This window comes from Dermacentor andersoni, chromosome 5, assembly GCF_023375885.2.
Source record: "Dermacentor andersoni chromosome 5, qqDerAnde1_hic_scaffold, whole genome shotgun sequence".
Classification (NCBI taxonomy): domain Eukaryota; kingdom Metazoa; phylum Arthropoda; class Arachnida; order Ixodida; family Ixodidae; genus Dermacentor; species Dermacentor andersoni.
Genome location: NC_092818.1, coordinates 56,337,932 through 56,356,831, shown reverse-complemented (window position 1 = coordinate 56,356,831; position 18,900 = coordinate 56,337,932). Strand labels below are relative to the sequence as shown.

At 47.6% G+C, this 18,900-nt stretch overlaps 1 protein-coding gene across 4 annotated transcripts in view; it reads left to right on the top strand.

Moving 5' to 3' along the window:
* Positions 1 to 1,274: 1,274 nt before the first annotated feature.
* The window catches only part of LOC129384665 (uncharacterized), a 173,030-nt gene continuing 155,404 nt past the window's right edge, over positions 1,275 to 18,900 (top strand). The window contains exons 1-2 of one of the 4 annotated variants that reach the window (XM_055070267.1): positions 1,275 to 1,388; positions 5,887 to 6,027. In XM_055070267.1, coding sequence (XP_054926242.1) covers positions 5,926 to 6,027 — 102 coding nt within the window. In that variant the 5' untranslated portion in view covers positions 1,275 to 1,388; positions 5,887 to 5,925. The remainder of the gene's footprint in view (positions 1,389 to 5,886; positions 6,028 to 18,900) is intronic. The other 3 variants (XM_055070265.2, XM_055070268.2, XM_055070266.1) reach the window with 3 other exon arrangements.

Here is an 18,900-nt window from a genome sequence, read left to right as displayed (position 1 = left end):
GAACGGAAAAAGTGGTAGCACCAGGGTTGCGCGGGCAGAAAGCTGCGGGCGCCATCGCATCCAGTTCGCCTCGAACGATTCCCACCCCGTCTTCTGGTGGCGACGCATGCTGTTATGCTGGTTATCTTCGCACGTCGACGTTGCGGCAGTATTGGGAAGTCTGGCGAATGGGTGCAAGACGCATCGGCTTTTGTAAAGTATAGATAAATGCTACGTGAAGCTCAATCTGCTCATTACGCAGTTCCGCAATATACAAATATGAATGGTTCACCTAAACAAAGAGCTGTGTTGGACGTCCACCAGTTATGCAGTCATTTGCTTCTGTAGCTCTATGTCTAATATTTCCGACAGTGCTCCTGTAATAAACCTAATGTTATATCATTAAGTCAAAAGGAAAGGATGTGGTGATATCTAGATTAATCACATCACCTCCTTTTGATACATGTATGTAACGGGCTAATGCAAAATGAATATCTTTACAAAAAGTAAGGTGGTTGTATTGGCAATGACGCAGAAAATTTTTGGAGTTAGTTTTCCAATAATAACTTCAGTAGAAAGGCATATAGCCTAAAATCAATCGTGCCAGCTTATTTATTGCATCCTAATTGTTATGCACTCATATAGTGGGTTACCGCATAAATAGTTAATTGTGTATTACTTTGCTAACACTGTTTAAAAAATGGTAGAGAAATCTTCAGGGCAAAGTTATTTATCGCTCCAGCAGTGCTGTTTATTACCGAACTCAATCATAAGGGTGATGCCTTCATTGTCCCTTCACTGTGGCGCCAAAGAGACGCCCAAAATAAATGCAATCAAGCAGATGTGTTGAAGCTTTTACAGGTTTATGAGAGTACGCTTCAGTCGAGGTATTCATCCGGGATACCTAGCGAATAATTGATGGTCCGCGTTACAATAACTTTTCCTAACGCATTACGCAACAGCTATAGTTGCGCGCAGTGCACTAGGTCTTGTGCCAGTGTACTTTCGCGTTTTTGTCTTTTGCAGCCTCGCATTAGCTTACTTCTTTCTTGCTTTCGACTTTCACGTTTTTTCTTGTAGTACAAGTGCTTTTGATGTTTGTGCTGGCGACCTTCTGATGCTAGACAGGAGCTACTGTTTTCTAAACCTAGCGATCCCTACACATATAAATGAAGAGAAAGTGTCTGGTCGTGGTGTCACGCGGTCTTGGGCTGCACAAAACTATAATCGCTGAAAATATGCATGACAGCCACAGCTGCGGACACCATAGGAAGGCGCCTGCTGTTAGAATTCTGACGTTAACGCAGTCGTACCTCTGTTGCTGCAACGACAAGCAGCGTGTGCATTTCACTCCAAGAAACCTCTTACCACTGGGAAGAGACCACTGGTAGCTATCGGCTTACGATCCAGTTAGTATCTTGCTCTTGAAATTTCATCTGTGAACATCCACGATAATCAGCTATTTACGATGCGGTCTTTAACTACCTAAGCGTGTGAAACATTCATGTCTTGCTTTTAGCTCCAGCCAAATAAGACTGTAGATCTTCCGAAACTTAGTTTAACACAACAGGGTTTTCGAAATTCGCATACCTATGTAGCTTAGAAGACGGAAGTGCCCATATTTACTCATAGGCTCATTCAATTCTTTTGTTTAGGGAGCGGTTTTGGGTTCCCTAGCTTTGGGGTAGATATTTGTAAAGCTTGTCACTAATTAGGCACACTAGAAATTTTCATCTGTGCGAAAAAAAAATTTGTTTAATGAATTGATTGGCATTACTCACGACGTAAGGAAGAATTGATCGTCGAGGGTGATTACGCGGCTCATATACAAGAAGCAAGAGCACGAAGATATAAATAAATATTGAGAAACATCGCCATATCGCCATATGTGTTGAATCATAAGCGTGACCTGTAATGATCGTTATAGAATAGGGGATATGCGTAACTCTGCAAGTGCGATTGCCCAGATATGTGGCATGACCTACACAACACGGCAGACGTTATCTTACATGTATGTAAAGCAAGTGCGCTCGAGCCGGTATCGTTATCCATGCAAGTATCTTTACCACCTAGTCACCACTTTCAAGCTCACCCTAGTCTCAGTGGTGTCATGAACTGGTGGTCGGCCATCTTGTGTAGGGCAAAAGTATAGTCGGTACGAACCTATTTCTAGTATTTCTCATAATCTATAGATCATTATTGGAACTAAAAAACTACCATGTGGGGGCATGCTGTCAATGACCGCACCTTCTTATAAGGTGGGCCGCTATCAAAGCAGTTGGAAAAATAAGAGGAACCATTGGCGCTTAATATATGTCGACAATGAAACTTGTTTTTGTTCAAGATGCGCTAGTCAAATGCGGGTTGGAAATGGACAGGACAGGCAACTCGTTCCTTACCCTTGAGGCCTTTAATCGTGATCAAGGACTCAAATCTGATGGAAGGATCTCCTAGTTTTGGTCTTTGTTGTACTCTAATTACTTCCTACATGTCGGCTATGTTATAATATGAGACGATATTTTCATCTCAGCAAAGTACCACCATGACTACATAGAAGTAAATGGCCATGTAATTTTCATATATCGATCAGCGTGTCGCTACATTGTTTGAATGCTAATTGCATTACCAACAGCAGTCATCGTGTTGGCTGTTTTGCTAAAAGTTGTCGCCATATAAAAATACGGTTTCATAAGGCGCCATTGTGGTGACAAGAGGCTGCCAAGGCTTTCGCTCATTCGATCCCTAACCTCAGCATAAAATTATAATTTCAAAACCAAATCTCCTGTTCTATATACACATGTTGCTCAGGGTAGAGGTACGCTTACTTTCTACTGTTCATCACCGCACACATAAAGCTATTTGCAGGAAAAGGCATTGCACTTATTATTTGTTTCTTTCACCTTCTGTGCACTTCTCACTTTTGACACTGCTTTTTTGCCTGCAAGGTTAGGACTTCAGCAGTCACAGGCATTCTGACTGCAAGCACTTGTACAATACAGAATTGCAAGCACTGCAATAAAGCGAGTAATCCTTCAAATGCCTAACTCAAAACAAAAAAGCTGAAGAGTGTGCCAATGAACAGCACGCTGCGTGATATCTCCCCATTGGCAGCTACAGGGCAAAGGGCGCGGGCTTTCTGTGTCTAGAACGTTGGTCTATTACTGTGAATAAGTACCATACCAATTATAACATAGCTGCTTCGTTACCCTTCGTCCATTTTGCTGCCCTGGTTGCCAAAACCTGCTTCGATAAAATTTTCTCGGCTGTCTTAAGTTTTCGGTGAATAAGAAGGCTAATAGAAATGCTCCCTCAGGACGCTTACAACTAACGGGCCAGTGAAATGTATGATGGGAACCAGTTGCAATCAAAAGGCCCATTGGGAGAAATAGCCGGCGTCGGCAGCAGCCAAACGGCAGCTAAATTCCCATTGACTGCAATGCCAGGTCACGTGCGCGCCTGGACGGAGCAGATGAGACGAGAGGGAACACCTGCTACCAAGCGTAGTGTTGCATGAGGCGAGGAGGCATCCCCGCCACGCCACGTCGCCCTCGATCTCGGAGGTCTGTGTTATCCGTTCGTTTCCTTTCCGCGCAAGCTATCGCCTGCCTTATTACTAATCGCTATAAGGAAATTACTGCAGAGGATACAATAAATTCGAAAGGAAAAACATTGGCTGTAATGAGTTTCGAACCCTACGAAGCCAGGCTAAAAAGCCCAGTGCCTTACCCGATGGGCTAAGCCAGTGCCTCCGAGGTAGCGAGCCTCTGCACTCTGCTTTATGATATTGCCGCGTAGAAGTGACGGTGAAGAAAGCAGCAAAACTGTGAATGACAAAGCTAGCGTTTTACTGGGCGAACCTGTGCCGTCAAAAACAGGCTGCACTCAAAGAACAACGATAGCAGCGAACACAGTCGGCGATCGTCGAAAATCTGCTCAGCGGCTCAAGCGACTCGGCTTTCATACATCAGTCATCGAAGGTTCCCGAGTAATCGCTAATGCCCTCGTGTCGTCTAGAAAGATCTACACCATTCGCGTCGCGCATAAATGATATCAGATCCTCGAGTCATCCCTTTATCTAGCGGCCCAAGTTTTTCTATCCGTTTCTGGATTCTGCCTTTCGAACGCTCAGGCACCGTAGCTGAGCAGCCATCAGATTTCTGCAACAAGATGCGCACTCGTAGGCTTTACAACTCTTGATTAGCACAGCTTCGCGGTTGATGGAAAACACCTACTATGGCAGAGTTAGTTCCTTCAAGTATGGCCACTCCCTCTCTAATCAGCAAATGTTTTACCGAGATCTTTCATTCTGCACGCCGAGAGAGATACTAAATTTAGCTCCGATTACGTCATGCGTCGGGTGACGATGGCGCCATCTGTGCTCGAGACATACAGATGATTGAGTAATGACTTTTTTTTTCGATACCAGGATGCCAAAGTACGGCACTTTGACACTACGGTTGCGAAGCTATAAGTGATAAAAGCGTATATGCGTTGTCTGCGTGATGTTTAAACGAGTGACCCTCTTTAGAAACCGAACGGATAGATGATCCAGTTAAGAAAAAAAAAGCAGTTGCGATATTAGGCTAGTCTCAGAGTTTCTAAACAAGTTTTGTGCGCGGAAGGAAGTTGGCGTTTTCTGTGCGCGCTAATTTAAGGTACGCCGACCGGGTGAAATAATTTGCAAAATTGTTATTTTGTTGGCTGGAAGGAGGGGAGGGTCGATTGTACTAGTCACAGTAAAGACACGAGACACCGAATGGTAAATGAATCCTTCACTGCTACGGGCTACTGCAACCCTCCGCCTGCTGACCACGAGGTCGTGGAATCGAATCCCGGCCACGGCGGCCGCATTCCGATGGGAGCGAAATGCGAAAACACCCGTGTACTTAGATTTAGGTGCACGTTAAAGAACCCCAGGTGGTCGAAATTTCCGGAGTCCTCCACTACGGCGTGCCTCATAATCAGAAAATGGTTTTGGCACGTAATACCCCATAATTTAATTTTTGCAACCCTCCGCCAGCAACGCTGGTAGCGTCTACCACTGTTTAGCATGAAAACTGAATTTTACCCACTCACATTGTTGTCCTTGCTGCGAAAGTAAACGTCTCTAGTGCTTTCCGTCATTGCAGATCTACTTAAATAGAGCAGCAAAAAGTAGCAACACGACAAAGGTGAAAGCACCGGCTGTGCGTGCAGCTGTGCTACGGAACCAACAGTTTTGTTTTGCCGTTCTAATAACAAGATGGCGGATGGCGACTTGTGAGATATGTATAGATAGCGCTTGTACTTGAAATATCTTCTATTTCAGAGAAAACATGATGTATGCGAGAAACTATTTCGTGCTGCAGTCGACATAATATAGGATGGTGATGATGATGATGATGAAGTGGAACTGCAATACTAATTAAAGCTGCATTTAATTAGGGAGTAGCACAACGCTCAGAAGGTAGAAGTCGGGAGAGAAGAGGTAGAGGTAGAGGTAGGGAGGTAAAGCAGGTAGTGTTTGCACACCCAACTTCTTCCCGATTCACATTGAGCCCCTCAAACTCTTGCATACCCTCTTTTGCTCACCCTTTTATACCTTCTTAAAATATAACGAGCTTAACATATCTGTTTGTTAAGCTCACTCCAGAATTTTCAAATAGTTAATTTTTTTGGCGCAGAACTGATGAATACTGAAACAATGTAACGCGTTCGAGCCAACGCATTTGGCTGAAGCAATTTTGAACGCTATGGCATAACGCCTCTAATCTGGTTGAATGTTTACGTTTTTCATTTGCTTGCTTTCTTGCTTACCAGTTGTAACTGTTGCGTGTTTGCCTGTAATCTTAGCATTCTTTTGCAGCTTCTGGAATAGCCAGATTAAAGACTCCAGTATATTAAAATAAATCATTGATGTACCTGTAGGCGCACTACTTGCGTGTACACCACCTGATTGTGCCTAACATGGCCCTGACCGTTTGGAATCCGAACACTGAACTCAGCTTAGACAATATTGCCAAAATGGTCGCGATCAGGGAAAAACCTGGCTACCACATCTACTTCCAGGTGAGTGAATTTCACTGCTCAAGAAGGCGCCAAGCTTCATACTGTGGTTGCATTACACATATTTTTTACTGAACAGGTAGGCATCTCCAAGTAACTTTTTAGAGTTGTTCCGATGAAGCTGGGCTTAATGTAGATAGGTTTTATCAGATAAATTTTAGCCCATTTATCTAATGTTTTAGATATCTCGTTTATCTATTAAGTACATTTACATCCAATTGCTTAATCGGCAAATAATTTTTTTCTTAGCGTGTCTATTCTTTGTGCAAAATAAACGCCTACTTGGACGCGCAGCTGGTAATATTACTTAGAAATTAAGTGCGTCAATGCAGGTTGATCTTATCTATGTGATGGAGATTGTAAAATTAATTTTTTGCTATCTTTTTTTTATTGTTGTTCTGATATGATGCCGATCTCTGCCTATGTGGTAGGCGTCGATTGGCGCGTCAAGGTGTTTACTCGGCTTGTTTTTTGCCCTACCCTCGTTATGTAATGAATTCGGAAATAAATTAATTCCGTAATGAACAAAACATGGCAGCCAAGCATAAGTACGGAGAGTTTAGTAAGGTAAACAGGAACGTGCAGAAAATATCACTGAAACATTTGACTGAGCACCATAGTCCAGGTCTTTATTTTATGCAGGTATTTATTTAGCAAACATGGCCAACCTTCACAGAACAATGCTAAGTTTGTAGATGAGTGACAAAAATGAACGGTTTAGTTAATGCCGTAGCATGCCGAAAACTAAAACTACATATTTTACAATGTTACCTGGGAATTAGTTGCACATAGAAGAAATCAAATGGGTAAACACAAGTGTTGTAACATTTGACTGAGTCACACAAGCTACCAAAAAAATCAAGACATAGAGGGAGAAGAAATGGCAAATGAAAGGAGGGAGGTTTGCCAGGACTGAGCCCGGTTGGCTACATTTCACTTTGGGATGGAAAACTGGGGAGGCAAAGATGAAGAGAAGAAGAGAAAGTCCACTGTGAATATCCCCGACGTAGTAACAGTATTCTGTTAGATATTGCTACGGTGACTCAGTCTGAATCTTTTTAGATTTCCAAAGAAATGTATTAATTTAGAACGTGCCAGGAGCAAACACAACGATATTTATGTTCCTAGCTGAAGCAGTAATGCTTGTAATAGAAAGATGATTATATATCTGAAAAATTCACGAGATGCATTTAGAATTAATCTCATGATCTTGTTCTCAAAGGCCGGTAACAATTCAAAGCAACAAGTTTCTTAACCAATACGCGGATCACTGTCGGTAAATATTTGTGAATATTGTATATTGGTCATGTCTGTTGAGGAATGGTGTTATGTGTGGTCGGCAAGATTTGACAAGTAATATGTGGAATCTTGATAATTGCGTAGCCTTCAAACAAATCTACTTTACTCGCGCTCCTATTAAAGAGAAGTGACTCATTCATTGCTTTCGAAGGCCTATTCGTAAATGAGCAGGTAATGTCCATTGAAAAGTTCCTGCCTTTCATGTGTACCCTAAGCTTCAGAAAGACCACACTATGGGTTCGAATGGGAAGATTTACGGCTTAGTACGAGCAGCTAAATAAGTTATGCAATTTCAATGCACGTGTTATGATGTATATGAAACAAAGCTTTGGTGAAACGCTCACTGGGGATCTGCAGCAATGTTTCGGGACTCGTAAAATGCCTAGTTCAAGATGATGTAGATATAAGGAAGTCTATGTGCGAAATTCGACGTTTGAAATACGAGCGAGAGCATGAGGTATAGCTCGCAAGAAGAGCCGTTTTTGAGAATGACGCAGAAAAAGAAACTTCCTCCATTCTACAGTGTAAAAAGCGGTGTAGTGCGAAGCTGTTGCCGACGTTAGAGAAGTACAACCGACGTTAGACAAGTACCAGCAATCCACCTAATGTTAGACGACGTTAAACGAGCACTGCCACCGCAATCGATGTTAGATAACCCCAAAGCGCTGATGCAATATTTTCATTTCGTTATAATTGTAACGATGGCCTTGCAGTCACTGCGATACACGGCAACCGTTTGGGCGGCCAACTTGGACACGTTTTCAGCCAAGACGCCGGCACGATCTGCACCGCGTTGTTGGTAGCTGCTGCCGCTTGTTTTCTTTCTGCCGTTGTATGTACTCACGCGGCTGTTCGGCAGACCTACGTATACGTGACCTACACATAGCGCAGCCGCAACGACACAGAAATCCGTTGCTAGACTAGTTTTCCTTGAAAAGGCCCCCGCCATCGGCCATTGAGTTGTGCAGATTGACGTCAGTCCACAGGCTGACAAGTGCAGGCGCGCACTGTCTAGCGGTATCAGCCTCTACCCTTTGAGCTGCCGTTTGAGGCATGTCTGAGTGGCTGCGGCCTCTGGGTGGCAGTGCTGTTTGTTGCGATTCTCGTCACGCACGGACTTGTTCTTCCAGGGCTCCGTGGCGGCGACGAAAACAAGTTTCTTTGTGCACGCTTTGTGCTTCCTTCTGCTTTCTTTATGTTCAAGTTTATTTAACCTTCAAATAATAATTTGCTAGGCTTCTTTTTCTTCTTGTTCTTTTTTCGTTTGCGCGGGTGTGATTTCTGTATATTTGGCTTTGCAGGTTAGTCCGAGCGTTCTTTCGTGCCACGTGTTTCGAAACGTACAATTGTGTGAGACGTTAGGTCTTAATAACCTTTAAATAGCAGTTAGAAAATGGGAAGGCTATTAGCTATTAGTGGTTTTAGTGTATGTGCACTGTTATCAGGAATACTGTTTTGTTAGGAGAGTGCAAGCGTGGCCGCGTGTTTGAACACGGGCGAGCACGTGTCATTTCTTCTGTTTGTGCTGCATTTATTGCTTTTAAAATATTGGTAATAAGTAATTTGCAGCACTTTGAGGATTTTGGTTTCTTTGCATATCGGCCTTTGCTAGTACGTACGCACTCTAAAAGCTTCGGTGTTTGCATTAGGACAAGCTGATTGCAACACATGTCAAGAAAGCGGTAAACTGTGCAGCGTGCGAGGTGTTCTTCAAGGTAGGCGACGGAAAGGATGAGAATCGACATGAAATCGAGTAAATGGATAGACATTGTGATGTGAATGCTAGTGTAAAAAAATGAATGCTTTCCAGGATGAGGTAACGAAACAGGTGAAACAGCTAAAAAATGAGCTAAACATTAAGCGTGATGTACGGAAGTCGGTGGAAAGTAAGACTTCAAGTAGCCGTGGAAAGGATGAACACGGCCGCCATTATGACCGAGAATAGTCGAGAAGAAGGAACGCTGTCTTCCCAATTGACAGGACAGGGTTGTCAACAAACCACGTGGAAGGCGTGCCACGCGGGATAGGGGCAGATGGAAAGAAATTCACGTATACCATGAAGCGGCCACAAAGTAAAAGCAGGAACTACGGGGTCAATGCCCTTTGTCAAGTCCAAATCATGCAGAAAAGGATGACAAAGGGAAGCATGAACAGGCCTCGCCAGTCGTAGAGAGTAAAAGGGTGACTACTGTCGGCGACTCAAACCTGCCTAGGTGCTAAGAGGCCTATGTGGAGAGGGGGACAGGCGACAAAAGAGTTGCGGCAGGGACATTTCTAGGGCGGGCATTTGGTTTCATCATGCAGCGAGAAAAAGAAAAGCTCGTGGAGTATGCCAACTGACGCAACTTTGTCGTTGTAGTAGGTGGGCTAAATGGCGTGCTGAACAAAATGGGGCCGGACTGGCTGAGCACTTGACGAAGGGGGTAGACGGCTTGCGCGGTACGTCCTCTGAGGTGGAGATTGTGATGTGCATGGTGCCGGAGATGCCTCTGCGTGACAGTCTCGTACATAGAGCCGTTGGGACTGCTAATGAGGGTATATGGAAAATGAACCGAAAGAAAGGGTTTAATGTTGTAGAAGTAAATTGTGAAGTGAGAAGGTATAGTGGTTTTCAAGAAGATGGGATCAACTTCAATCACAGGCTTGGATGATAATTATGCTGGTGTCTTGTTGGTCGGGTATTTGCCTTTTCGCGGGGCCCACGGATGCTCAGTAGGCCAGGGTAGGCAGTACGCAAGGAGGTCCTGTAGGCTAACCAGAGACTAGCATCGTCGTCAATAATAGAAAAAGGAGGAAAACAAGAAAGAGGGCCCTCTATGACATAGCCTGCATAAACATGCAGGGCGGAAGAAGAAAGGAAATGTGGGGAGAGATTCATGAGCAGTTAAAGAACAAACAGGGTTTTAGGCGGTTACAGAAACACACATTACAGAGACGGAAGAGCCGCCAGTGATTAAGAATTACAATAGGGGAGGGCGCAGCAGAACTAAATCGGAAAGAAAGGCAGGGAGATTCGGAATGCTCATCCATCTGGGAGCCAAATACAAAAGGACAAATTCAATATCTCAGGAGTATCATTGGTTATCATGCACAATGAGCGGAAAGGAAACTTTTCAAGGCATAATTTATTTGTGGACCAGAAATAATTGCAGAGAGAAGAACAAAGAGTTACTAGAATGCCTAAGTGCTGATGTTAACAGTTTCGGGAATGATGCGAACATTATCCTACAAGGTGACATGAATGCCTACATACAAGATCCATACGGCTATACCGATAACAACACGAAGTCAATAGTATATCTTTGTGAGCAACATAATCTCGTCATCGTGAATACAAGGCCTAAGTGTGATGGGCAGACCACATGGAAGTGAGAAACCGTTAATCAACCTTGATCACTACCTGATGACAGAATTAATTTATGATATTTTTGTAGGAATCGTCATTGATGAGGGAGGACATAGTAGCATAGGGAGGGACTATAAACGCCTCATATTCAAAATGGAACATGTGGTAGGAAAAGGCAGCAAACAGCGAAGAATGACCAGTCCCAATTTGAAAGCTGAACAAATAACAAATGTAGTCACAAGAATCACAAAGATTTGGAAACGGCCAAGCAAAGCGCAGAAATATAGTGAGCTTCGGACTGTACTTATGGCAGAAATACGGAAAGAAAAGCGACATGTTCGTTGGAAAGGGCAAAAAAAAAAAACGAAAAGCTAGTGGAACAGGCTGATATGGGAAGCGAATGCTTAACGACAGAAAGCATAATGAGAGCACCGATACGCAAAAAAACCTCACTCACCGCAACAAGAAGCAGGCAGAAAAAGCGAAACATACTGGGAGAATAAATGTACGCTTCAAATATTGGTTCAAGCTAGGATAAAATATTAAACTGAACGCTCCTTGTAAGAAATATATGAGAAAAAAAAGAAGGCCACACCTAGAATATTTTGGAACCACCTGAACTTATTAGGCAAGAACTATGAAACGATACATCATATCTTAGACGAAGATAGAAACTGGAAGGAAGGCGCCATTGAATTACAGATGAATAATAACAGCCGAATCATTCCAAGGCAGTGACACGGTTGTATTTGAGGAAAAAAAAAGCATGGAAGAGAACCAGATAGAAACGGAGCTAATGCTGACAAACTTCAACTAGAAGAAAGCCGAACACAAAATTCCTAAGCGCACAGCAACAAGGGTTAGGCTGATTAATGAATTAGGACGAACAAGTAGGGAACCTCTGTTGAAAGCAATAGAAAAAAGCTTAAAAAATAGACGAATACCAGACAGTTGGCAACAAATTTGAATGAACTTGATTAATCAAGCTAAGGGGAAAAAGATAGAATTTACTCAAATATATTGTTGAACATTACATCAGTAATATGCAAGTTAGCAAAGCAGCCGAATGCATTAAAGGTGCAAGCATGGGCAGAGGATAATGTCCATATTGGTAGCACTTTAGAATAGCTTCAAGATGAGCAGGCGCCTGGATGCTAACTTATTTGTCCTGACTCAGTGTGTTAGAAGACCGTTATATGCGGCTTCTTTACACATTACAAGAGCGTGCGACAATGCACACCACAACATTTTGTGGGATTGCCTGGAAGGGGAAGGCTTAGGCGAGGATTGCGTTCAATTTTTGAGCGAGATTTACAATTAAAATATTGTCACGTGGTCGTGACGTCAAAGAGCACAGTAGCAATACTGTGAAACACAAAACCAACTTTTATTGGGCGAACCTGTGCCCACAAAAGAGGCTACACTTATAGCACAACGATAGCGGCGAACACGGTAGGCGATCGTCCAAAAACTGATCAGCGGGTCAAGCGCGTCGGCTTTTATAGATCAGTCGTCGAATGTTCCAGATTAACTGATGGGTCCCGCGTGTCTTCCACAAAGTTCTACACCATTCGTGTCACGCGATGAAATCTGATAACACAAGGTTCGTCGACAACAGACACGCGGATAGAAGCGTCGATAACTTTCCAGAAACGTCGGATACATGCAGGCGCGTCCCTCGCTGTGCGATTACAGTTGTTAAGCGGCGAAATGTGGTTGCCCGATAAAGATAAGTACACGTGTCATTACCCCCCTCTTAAAAAGCATCGACCCGATGCTGCTAACAAACGAAAGTAACAAAGAAAAGCACTCGTAGCAAAGAAAACAACAAACTAAGGAAGTTCATCAGCGTTCGTAAAATGGTTTAAGGCGCACCACGTGGACCACTTCAGATCGTGCGCGGCGCCGCTGTGAGTGCGAAATGCCGTCTGGCACGACCTCATAGTCTAGTGCGCCAATACGTCGGATGACCTTGTAGGGTCCGAAATAGCGTCGCAGCAGCTTCTCACTGAGTCCTCGCCGGCGTATCGGGGTCCATACCCAAACACGGTCGCCGGGCTGGTACTCGACGAAGCGTCGTCGGAGGTTGTAGTGTCGGCTGTCGGTAGGCTGCTGGTTCTTTATTCGCAGGCGGGCGAGCTGTCGGGCTTCTTCGGCACGCTGGAGATAGGTAGCGACGTCAAGGTTCTCCTCGTCAGTGACGTGCGGCAGCATGGCGTCGAGCGTCGTCGTCGGGTTCCTGCCGTAGACCAGCTTCAACGGCGTGATCTGTGTTGTTTCTTGCACCGCCGTGTTGTAAGCGAATGTTACGTACGGCAGGACGGCATCCCAGGTCTTGTGTTCGACGTCGACGTACATCGCTAGCATGTCGGCGAAGGTCTTATTCAGCCACTCCGTAAGACCATTCGTCTGCGGATGGTAGACCGTTGCCCTCCTGTGCCTTGTCTGACTGTATTTCAGAATGGCTTGGGTGAGCTCCGCTGTAAAGGCCGTTCCTCTGTCGGTGATGAGAACTTCTGGGGCGCCATGCCGCAGCAGGATGTTTTCGACAAAGAATTTCGCCACTTCAGCTGCGCTACCTTTCGGCAGTGCTTTAATTTCAGCGAAGCGGGTGAGGTAGTCCGTCACCACGACGATCCACTTATTTCCGGTTGTTGACGTCGGAAACGGTCCCAGTATGTCCATCCCGATCTGCAGGAATGGTCGGCAAGGAGGCTCGATTGGCTGTAGTAATCCGGCTGGCCTTGTCGGCGGTGTCTTGCGTCGCTGACAGTCTCGGCATGTTCTGACATAATGGGTGACGTCGGCGGTGAGGCGCGGCCAATAATTCTTTTCTTGTATCCTCGATAGTGTCCGGGAAAATCCGAGGTGTCCAGTGGTCGGATCGTCATGTAGGGCGTGTAATACTTCTGGAGGAAGTCCTGACGGGACAAGAAGGTCGTTGGCGCAGACTGGTGAGAAGTTCTTCTTCACGAGTAGATTGTTTTGAAGCGTGAAGGAAGATAATCCGCGCTTAAATGCCCTCGCGACAACGTCGGTGTGCCCTTCCAAATATTCGACGAGGCCTTTTAGCTCCGGGTCTGCCCGTTGCTGTTCAGCGAAGCCTTCCGCACTTTACATTCCAAGGAAGGCGTCGTCATTCTCGTCGTCTTGCGGCGGCGGGTCAATGGGGGCGCGTGATAAGCAATCGGCATCGGAGTGTTTTCGTCCGGACTTGCAGGTTACAGTGATGTCGTATTCTTGTAGTCTGAGGCTCCACTGCGCCAGTCGTCCTGAAGGATCCTTTATATTCGCTAGCCAACACAACGCGTGATGGTCACTGACGACTTTGAATAGCCTGCCATAAAGATAAGGGCGAAATTTAGCTGTAGCCCAAATGATGGCGAGGCATTCCTTTTCGGTCGTAGAATAGTTGCCTTCCGCTTTTGACAGCGACCGGCTAGCGTAAGCTATCACTTATTCGACTCCGTTTCTCCTCTGGACTAGAACGGCACCGAGGCCTAGGCTACTGGCGTCAGTATGGATTTCTGTATCGTCGTACTCGTCGAAGTGCGCAAGTACCGGCGGCGACTGCATGCGTCGTTTGAGTTCTTCAAATGCGTCGGCCTGCGGCGCTTCCCCCTTGAACTCAACATCACATTTAGTTAGACGTGTCAACGGCTCGGCGATGCGTGAAAAGTCCTTGACAAAACGCCTGTAGTAGGCACACATGCCAAGGAATCTACGCACTGCCTTCTTGTTGATGGGTTGCGGGAACTGTGCGATGGCAGCTGTCTTTTGCGGGTCTGGACGGACACCAGATTTGCTGATTACGTGGCCTAGGAACAGAAGCTCATCGTAAGCGAAGCGGCATATTTCTGGCTTCAGAGTAAGCCCTGATGACTTGATGGCCTCTAGTACTGTCGCAAGCCGCTTGAGATGATCGTCGAAATTTTCGGCGAAGACGACGACGTCATCCAAGTAAACGAGACAGGTCTGCCACTTCAATCCTGCTAACACCGTGTCCATGACACGCTGGAACGTTGCAGGTGCCGAGCACAGTCCGAATGGCAAAACCTTGAACTCGTAGAGGCCGTCTGGGGTGATGAAGGCCGTCTTTTCGCGATCTCTTTCGTTGACTTCTATTTGCCGATAGCCAGACTTGAGGTCCATCGACGAGAAATATTTAGCGTTGCAGAGCCGATCCAATGCGTCGTCTATTCGTGGGAGGGGGTATACGTCCTTCTTCGTGATCTTGTTCAGATGACGATAATCGACGCAGAAACGTAGGATTCCGTACTTTTTCTTTACCAGGACAACAGGGGATGCCCATGGGATTTTCAACGGCTGGATGATGTCATTGCGCAGCATTTTGTCGACTTGTTCTCTTATAGCTGCACGTTCTCGCTGCGAAACTCGGTAAGGGCTCTGGCGGAGTGGTCGAGCGCACTCCTCGGTGATTATGCGATGCTTGGCGACTGGTGTTTGTCGAATCCTCTATGACGTCGAAAAGCCGCCTTTGTATCGTCGGAGCAGACTTCTGAGCTGCTGTAGCTTAATCACGGGGAGACTTGGATTAATGTCGTAGTCTGGTTCGGGAACCATCGTCGTCGGGGTAGATGCGGCGGTATCCGAGAGGACAAACGCATTACTGGTGTCCAGAATTTCCTCGATGTACGCGATCGTCGTGCCCTTGTTGATGTGCTTGAACTCCTGGCTGAAGTTTGTCAGCAACACTTCAGTTTTCCCTCCATGCAGTCGAGCGATCCCTCATGCGACGCAAATTTCACGGTCTAGCAGTACACGTTGGTCGCGTTCGATGACGCCTTCTACGTCAGCGGGTGTTTCGGTGCCGGCCGAAATAACAATGCTGGAGTGAGGCGGGACGCTCACTTGGTCTTCGAGCACACTCAAGGCGTGGTGAATACGAGGGCTCTCCGGCAGTATCGCTTTATCTTCCGACAGCGTTATTGACTTCGACTTCAGGTCGATGATTGCGCCGTGTTGGTTCACGAAGTCCATACCGAGAATGACGTCTCGTGAACACTGTTGGAGGATAACGAAGGTGGCAGGGTAAGTCCTGTCATGAATGGTTATTCTTGCCGTGCAGATTCCAGTTGGCGTGATGAGGTGTCCTCCAGCGGTCCGAATTTGAGGGCCTTCCCATGTAGTTTTAACTATCTTCAACTGCGCGGCGATGGGTCCACTCATGACGGAGTAATCGGCTCCTGTGTCCACTAAAGCGGTGACTGCGTGGCCGTCGAGAAGCACGTCGAGGTCGGTGGTTCTTTGTCTGGCGTTGCAGTTAAGTCTCGGCGTCGGATCATGGCTGCGTTGTGTTGAACTGAAGCTGGAACGTCGCGTCGTCAGGTCGTCTTTCATCGTCGTATTCTTTGCTTCCAGACTTCGTCGTGACGGCGGCGTGTCGTTATGTCGTCGAGGTAGTTTCTTCGGTGTCTTCGTCGGCGGCGGAGGATCTTCGTCAGTTCGACGAACAGCAACTGCACCTCCATCGGTTGCTGCTTTTAGTTTTCCGGATACGGGATCGCTGACCGGCCCCGGGCTGGGCCAGTGTATGGTCGGCGCTGCGGCGACAGGTAGCGGCCTGGTGATGGCGAACGCGACGGTCGTCGAGAGCTCCACTGAGTAGCGGCGAGGTAGTCGGCGATATCGCGACGACGTTCACCTTGCTGCTGGCGCGGAGAATCCACGGCGAAACCTCGCAGTCCCATCTCCCGGTGTGGGCATCGTCGGTAGACGTGACCCGCTTCTCCGCAGTGGTAGCAGAGCGGGCGGTGGTCAGGAGCTCGCCAAATGTCTGTCTTCCTTGGGTAGCTGCGCTGGGCGACGGGTGAGCGTGCTGGCGGCGGCGGTGGTGGTCGACGGAATTGCGGCGTTACGGGGCCCTGGCGCGGTCGTGGAGGGGGACCCTGACGGGGGGCGACGGCGGCGTAGGTCGTCGCTTGCGGCTGAGGCTGCGGCAATTCAGGGGCTACTCCGAGTTGTTGTTGGAGCTGCTCACGTACGGCGTGGGCAATCGAAGCCACTTGAGGCTGTGATGATGGGAACAGCTTCTGTAGCTCCTCCCGCACGACAGCTCGGATAGTCTCGCGTAGGTCGTCGGTGGCCAGTGACTGAATTCCGGCGTAGTTTGTCGAGTTCGTGCGGCGGTCGAATTGCCGGTTTCGCATCTCGAGTGTCTTCTCGATGCTGGTGGCCTCGCGAAGAAACTCGTCGACGGTCTTCGGTGGGCTTCGTAACATTCCGGCAAAAAGTTCCTCCTTCACACCACGCATGAGTAGGCGGACTTTCTTCTGCTCGGGCATTTCAGGGTCGGCGTGGTGGAAGAGACGGCTCGTTTCCTCCGTGAAGATCGCGGTTGTCTCATTAGGTAGCTGCACCCGGGTTTCTAATAGTGCTTGGGCTCCTTCTCGGCGCACGACGCTTGCGAATGTCTGCAGGAAGCCGCTACGGAAAAGTTCCCAGGTCGTTAAGGTGGCTTCTCGGTTCTGGAACCACGTCCTGGCTGCGTTTTCCAATGCGAAGAAGAGATGTCGCAGTCTGTCGTCGCTGTTCCAGTTGTTAAACGCAGCGACTCTCTCATACGCCTCAAGCCAGCTTTCCGGGTCCTCGAAAGTTGAACCGCGGTACGTCGGAGGCTCCCTGGACTGCTGCAGCACGACGGGGGACGCTGGGGCTGCCATTGGGGTGGACTTGGTGGCGATCTTCCTAGTCGTCTCAGGCAAAAGTCCGTGCTCCGGGGGCAGTCCTTGCAGCCTGCGGCTACCTCGCTGGTTCTTGGCGACGCTGGTGTCTTCCCCGTGAGCACTTGGGTCACGGCTTTGTGGGGGCGTCCGGTACATGAACGCAAAGCACCTCCACCAGATGTCACGTGGTCGGGACGTCAAAGAACACAGTAGCAATACTGTGAAACACAAAATAACTTTTATTGGGCGAACCTGTGCCCACAAAAGAGGCTACACTTATAGCACAACGATAGCGGCGAACACGGTCAGCGAGCGTCGAAAATCTGATCAGCGGGTCAAGCGCGTCGGCTTTTATAGAGCAGTCGTCGAACGTTACAGACTAATCGTTCGGACCCGCGTGCCTTCCACAAAGTTCTACACCATTCGCGTCACGCGATGAAATCAGATAACATAAGGTTCGGAGACAACAGACAGCGGATAGAAGCATCGATAACTTTCCAGAAACTTCGGATACATGCAGGCGCGTCCCACGCTGTGCGATTACAATTGTTAGGCGGCGAAACGTGGTTGCCCGATACAGATAAGTACACTGTAATATTTGGCAGACGTAGCTGTAGAGATAAATTTGGGACGACAGGGCTAGGCGAGCAGGATTTAATTGCAGGATTTACATTTTGAACAGGACATACATTGGCCGACTAGCGCGACTCCCATATGGAGCCCGCAAGACTAACATACAGCAAACAGTTTACGAGCACACAGCTCACTAGTTCATTTCTAGCATGACAAGGAGCACTCAGCTCCCGACAACGAGCACGACACGAGCACACTCTAGCAGCCGGCAAACGCTGCTTATAAGCTCTCCGCTTGACGTCATAGTTCGACGTCATCGTTCGGCGTGGACGGAGCAGGAATGGTCGGGACGGTTCGTCCAATCATTGTAAACTTGCCGCCACCCCGCAGAACGGCTCACACACACAAAGGCACACACGTTCGAGCCCATACATACAAAGGCTCCGGAGTCGACGACCGAGGGCTTCGTAGAACTGTGCTCCGTCTCGGGTGGCGCGGCGGAGTACCACATTCCTGAGCTGACCGCGCCCCACGTGGCTGCCGGTCATCCGCAGTTCTCGGTACCGCCCAGCTTTCAGTGCCGACGTCAGAGGGCTTCGTAGAACTGCTTTGTCCCGGATGGCTCCGCCAAGTACCAATTTCCTAAGCTGATCGCGCCCCCCGTGGCTGCCGGCTCTTCGCAGTTCTCCGAAGGGCGCACCGTTTGGTGGGCTTGGAACACGTGCAGCGGGCTTAAAGCTGGCACGTTGCCACCCCGTACGGCCATTCTTAACAGCTCCTCCATGGCCCGGAAAATCTCGCCTGGCCAGTGCTGGCAACCGCTGGGCAGGAAGAGAATGGCTGGCGAGCAAGATGATGGCTTTGCTCTCTGCAACCCCTGCGTACTTGGAATGCGTTCAACCATCTTACAACAACTGGCAAAGAAGAGCCGACCCGGCAACACAATACCGCTCAGCGTTCAAACGCCCGGAA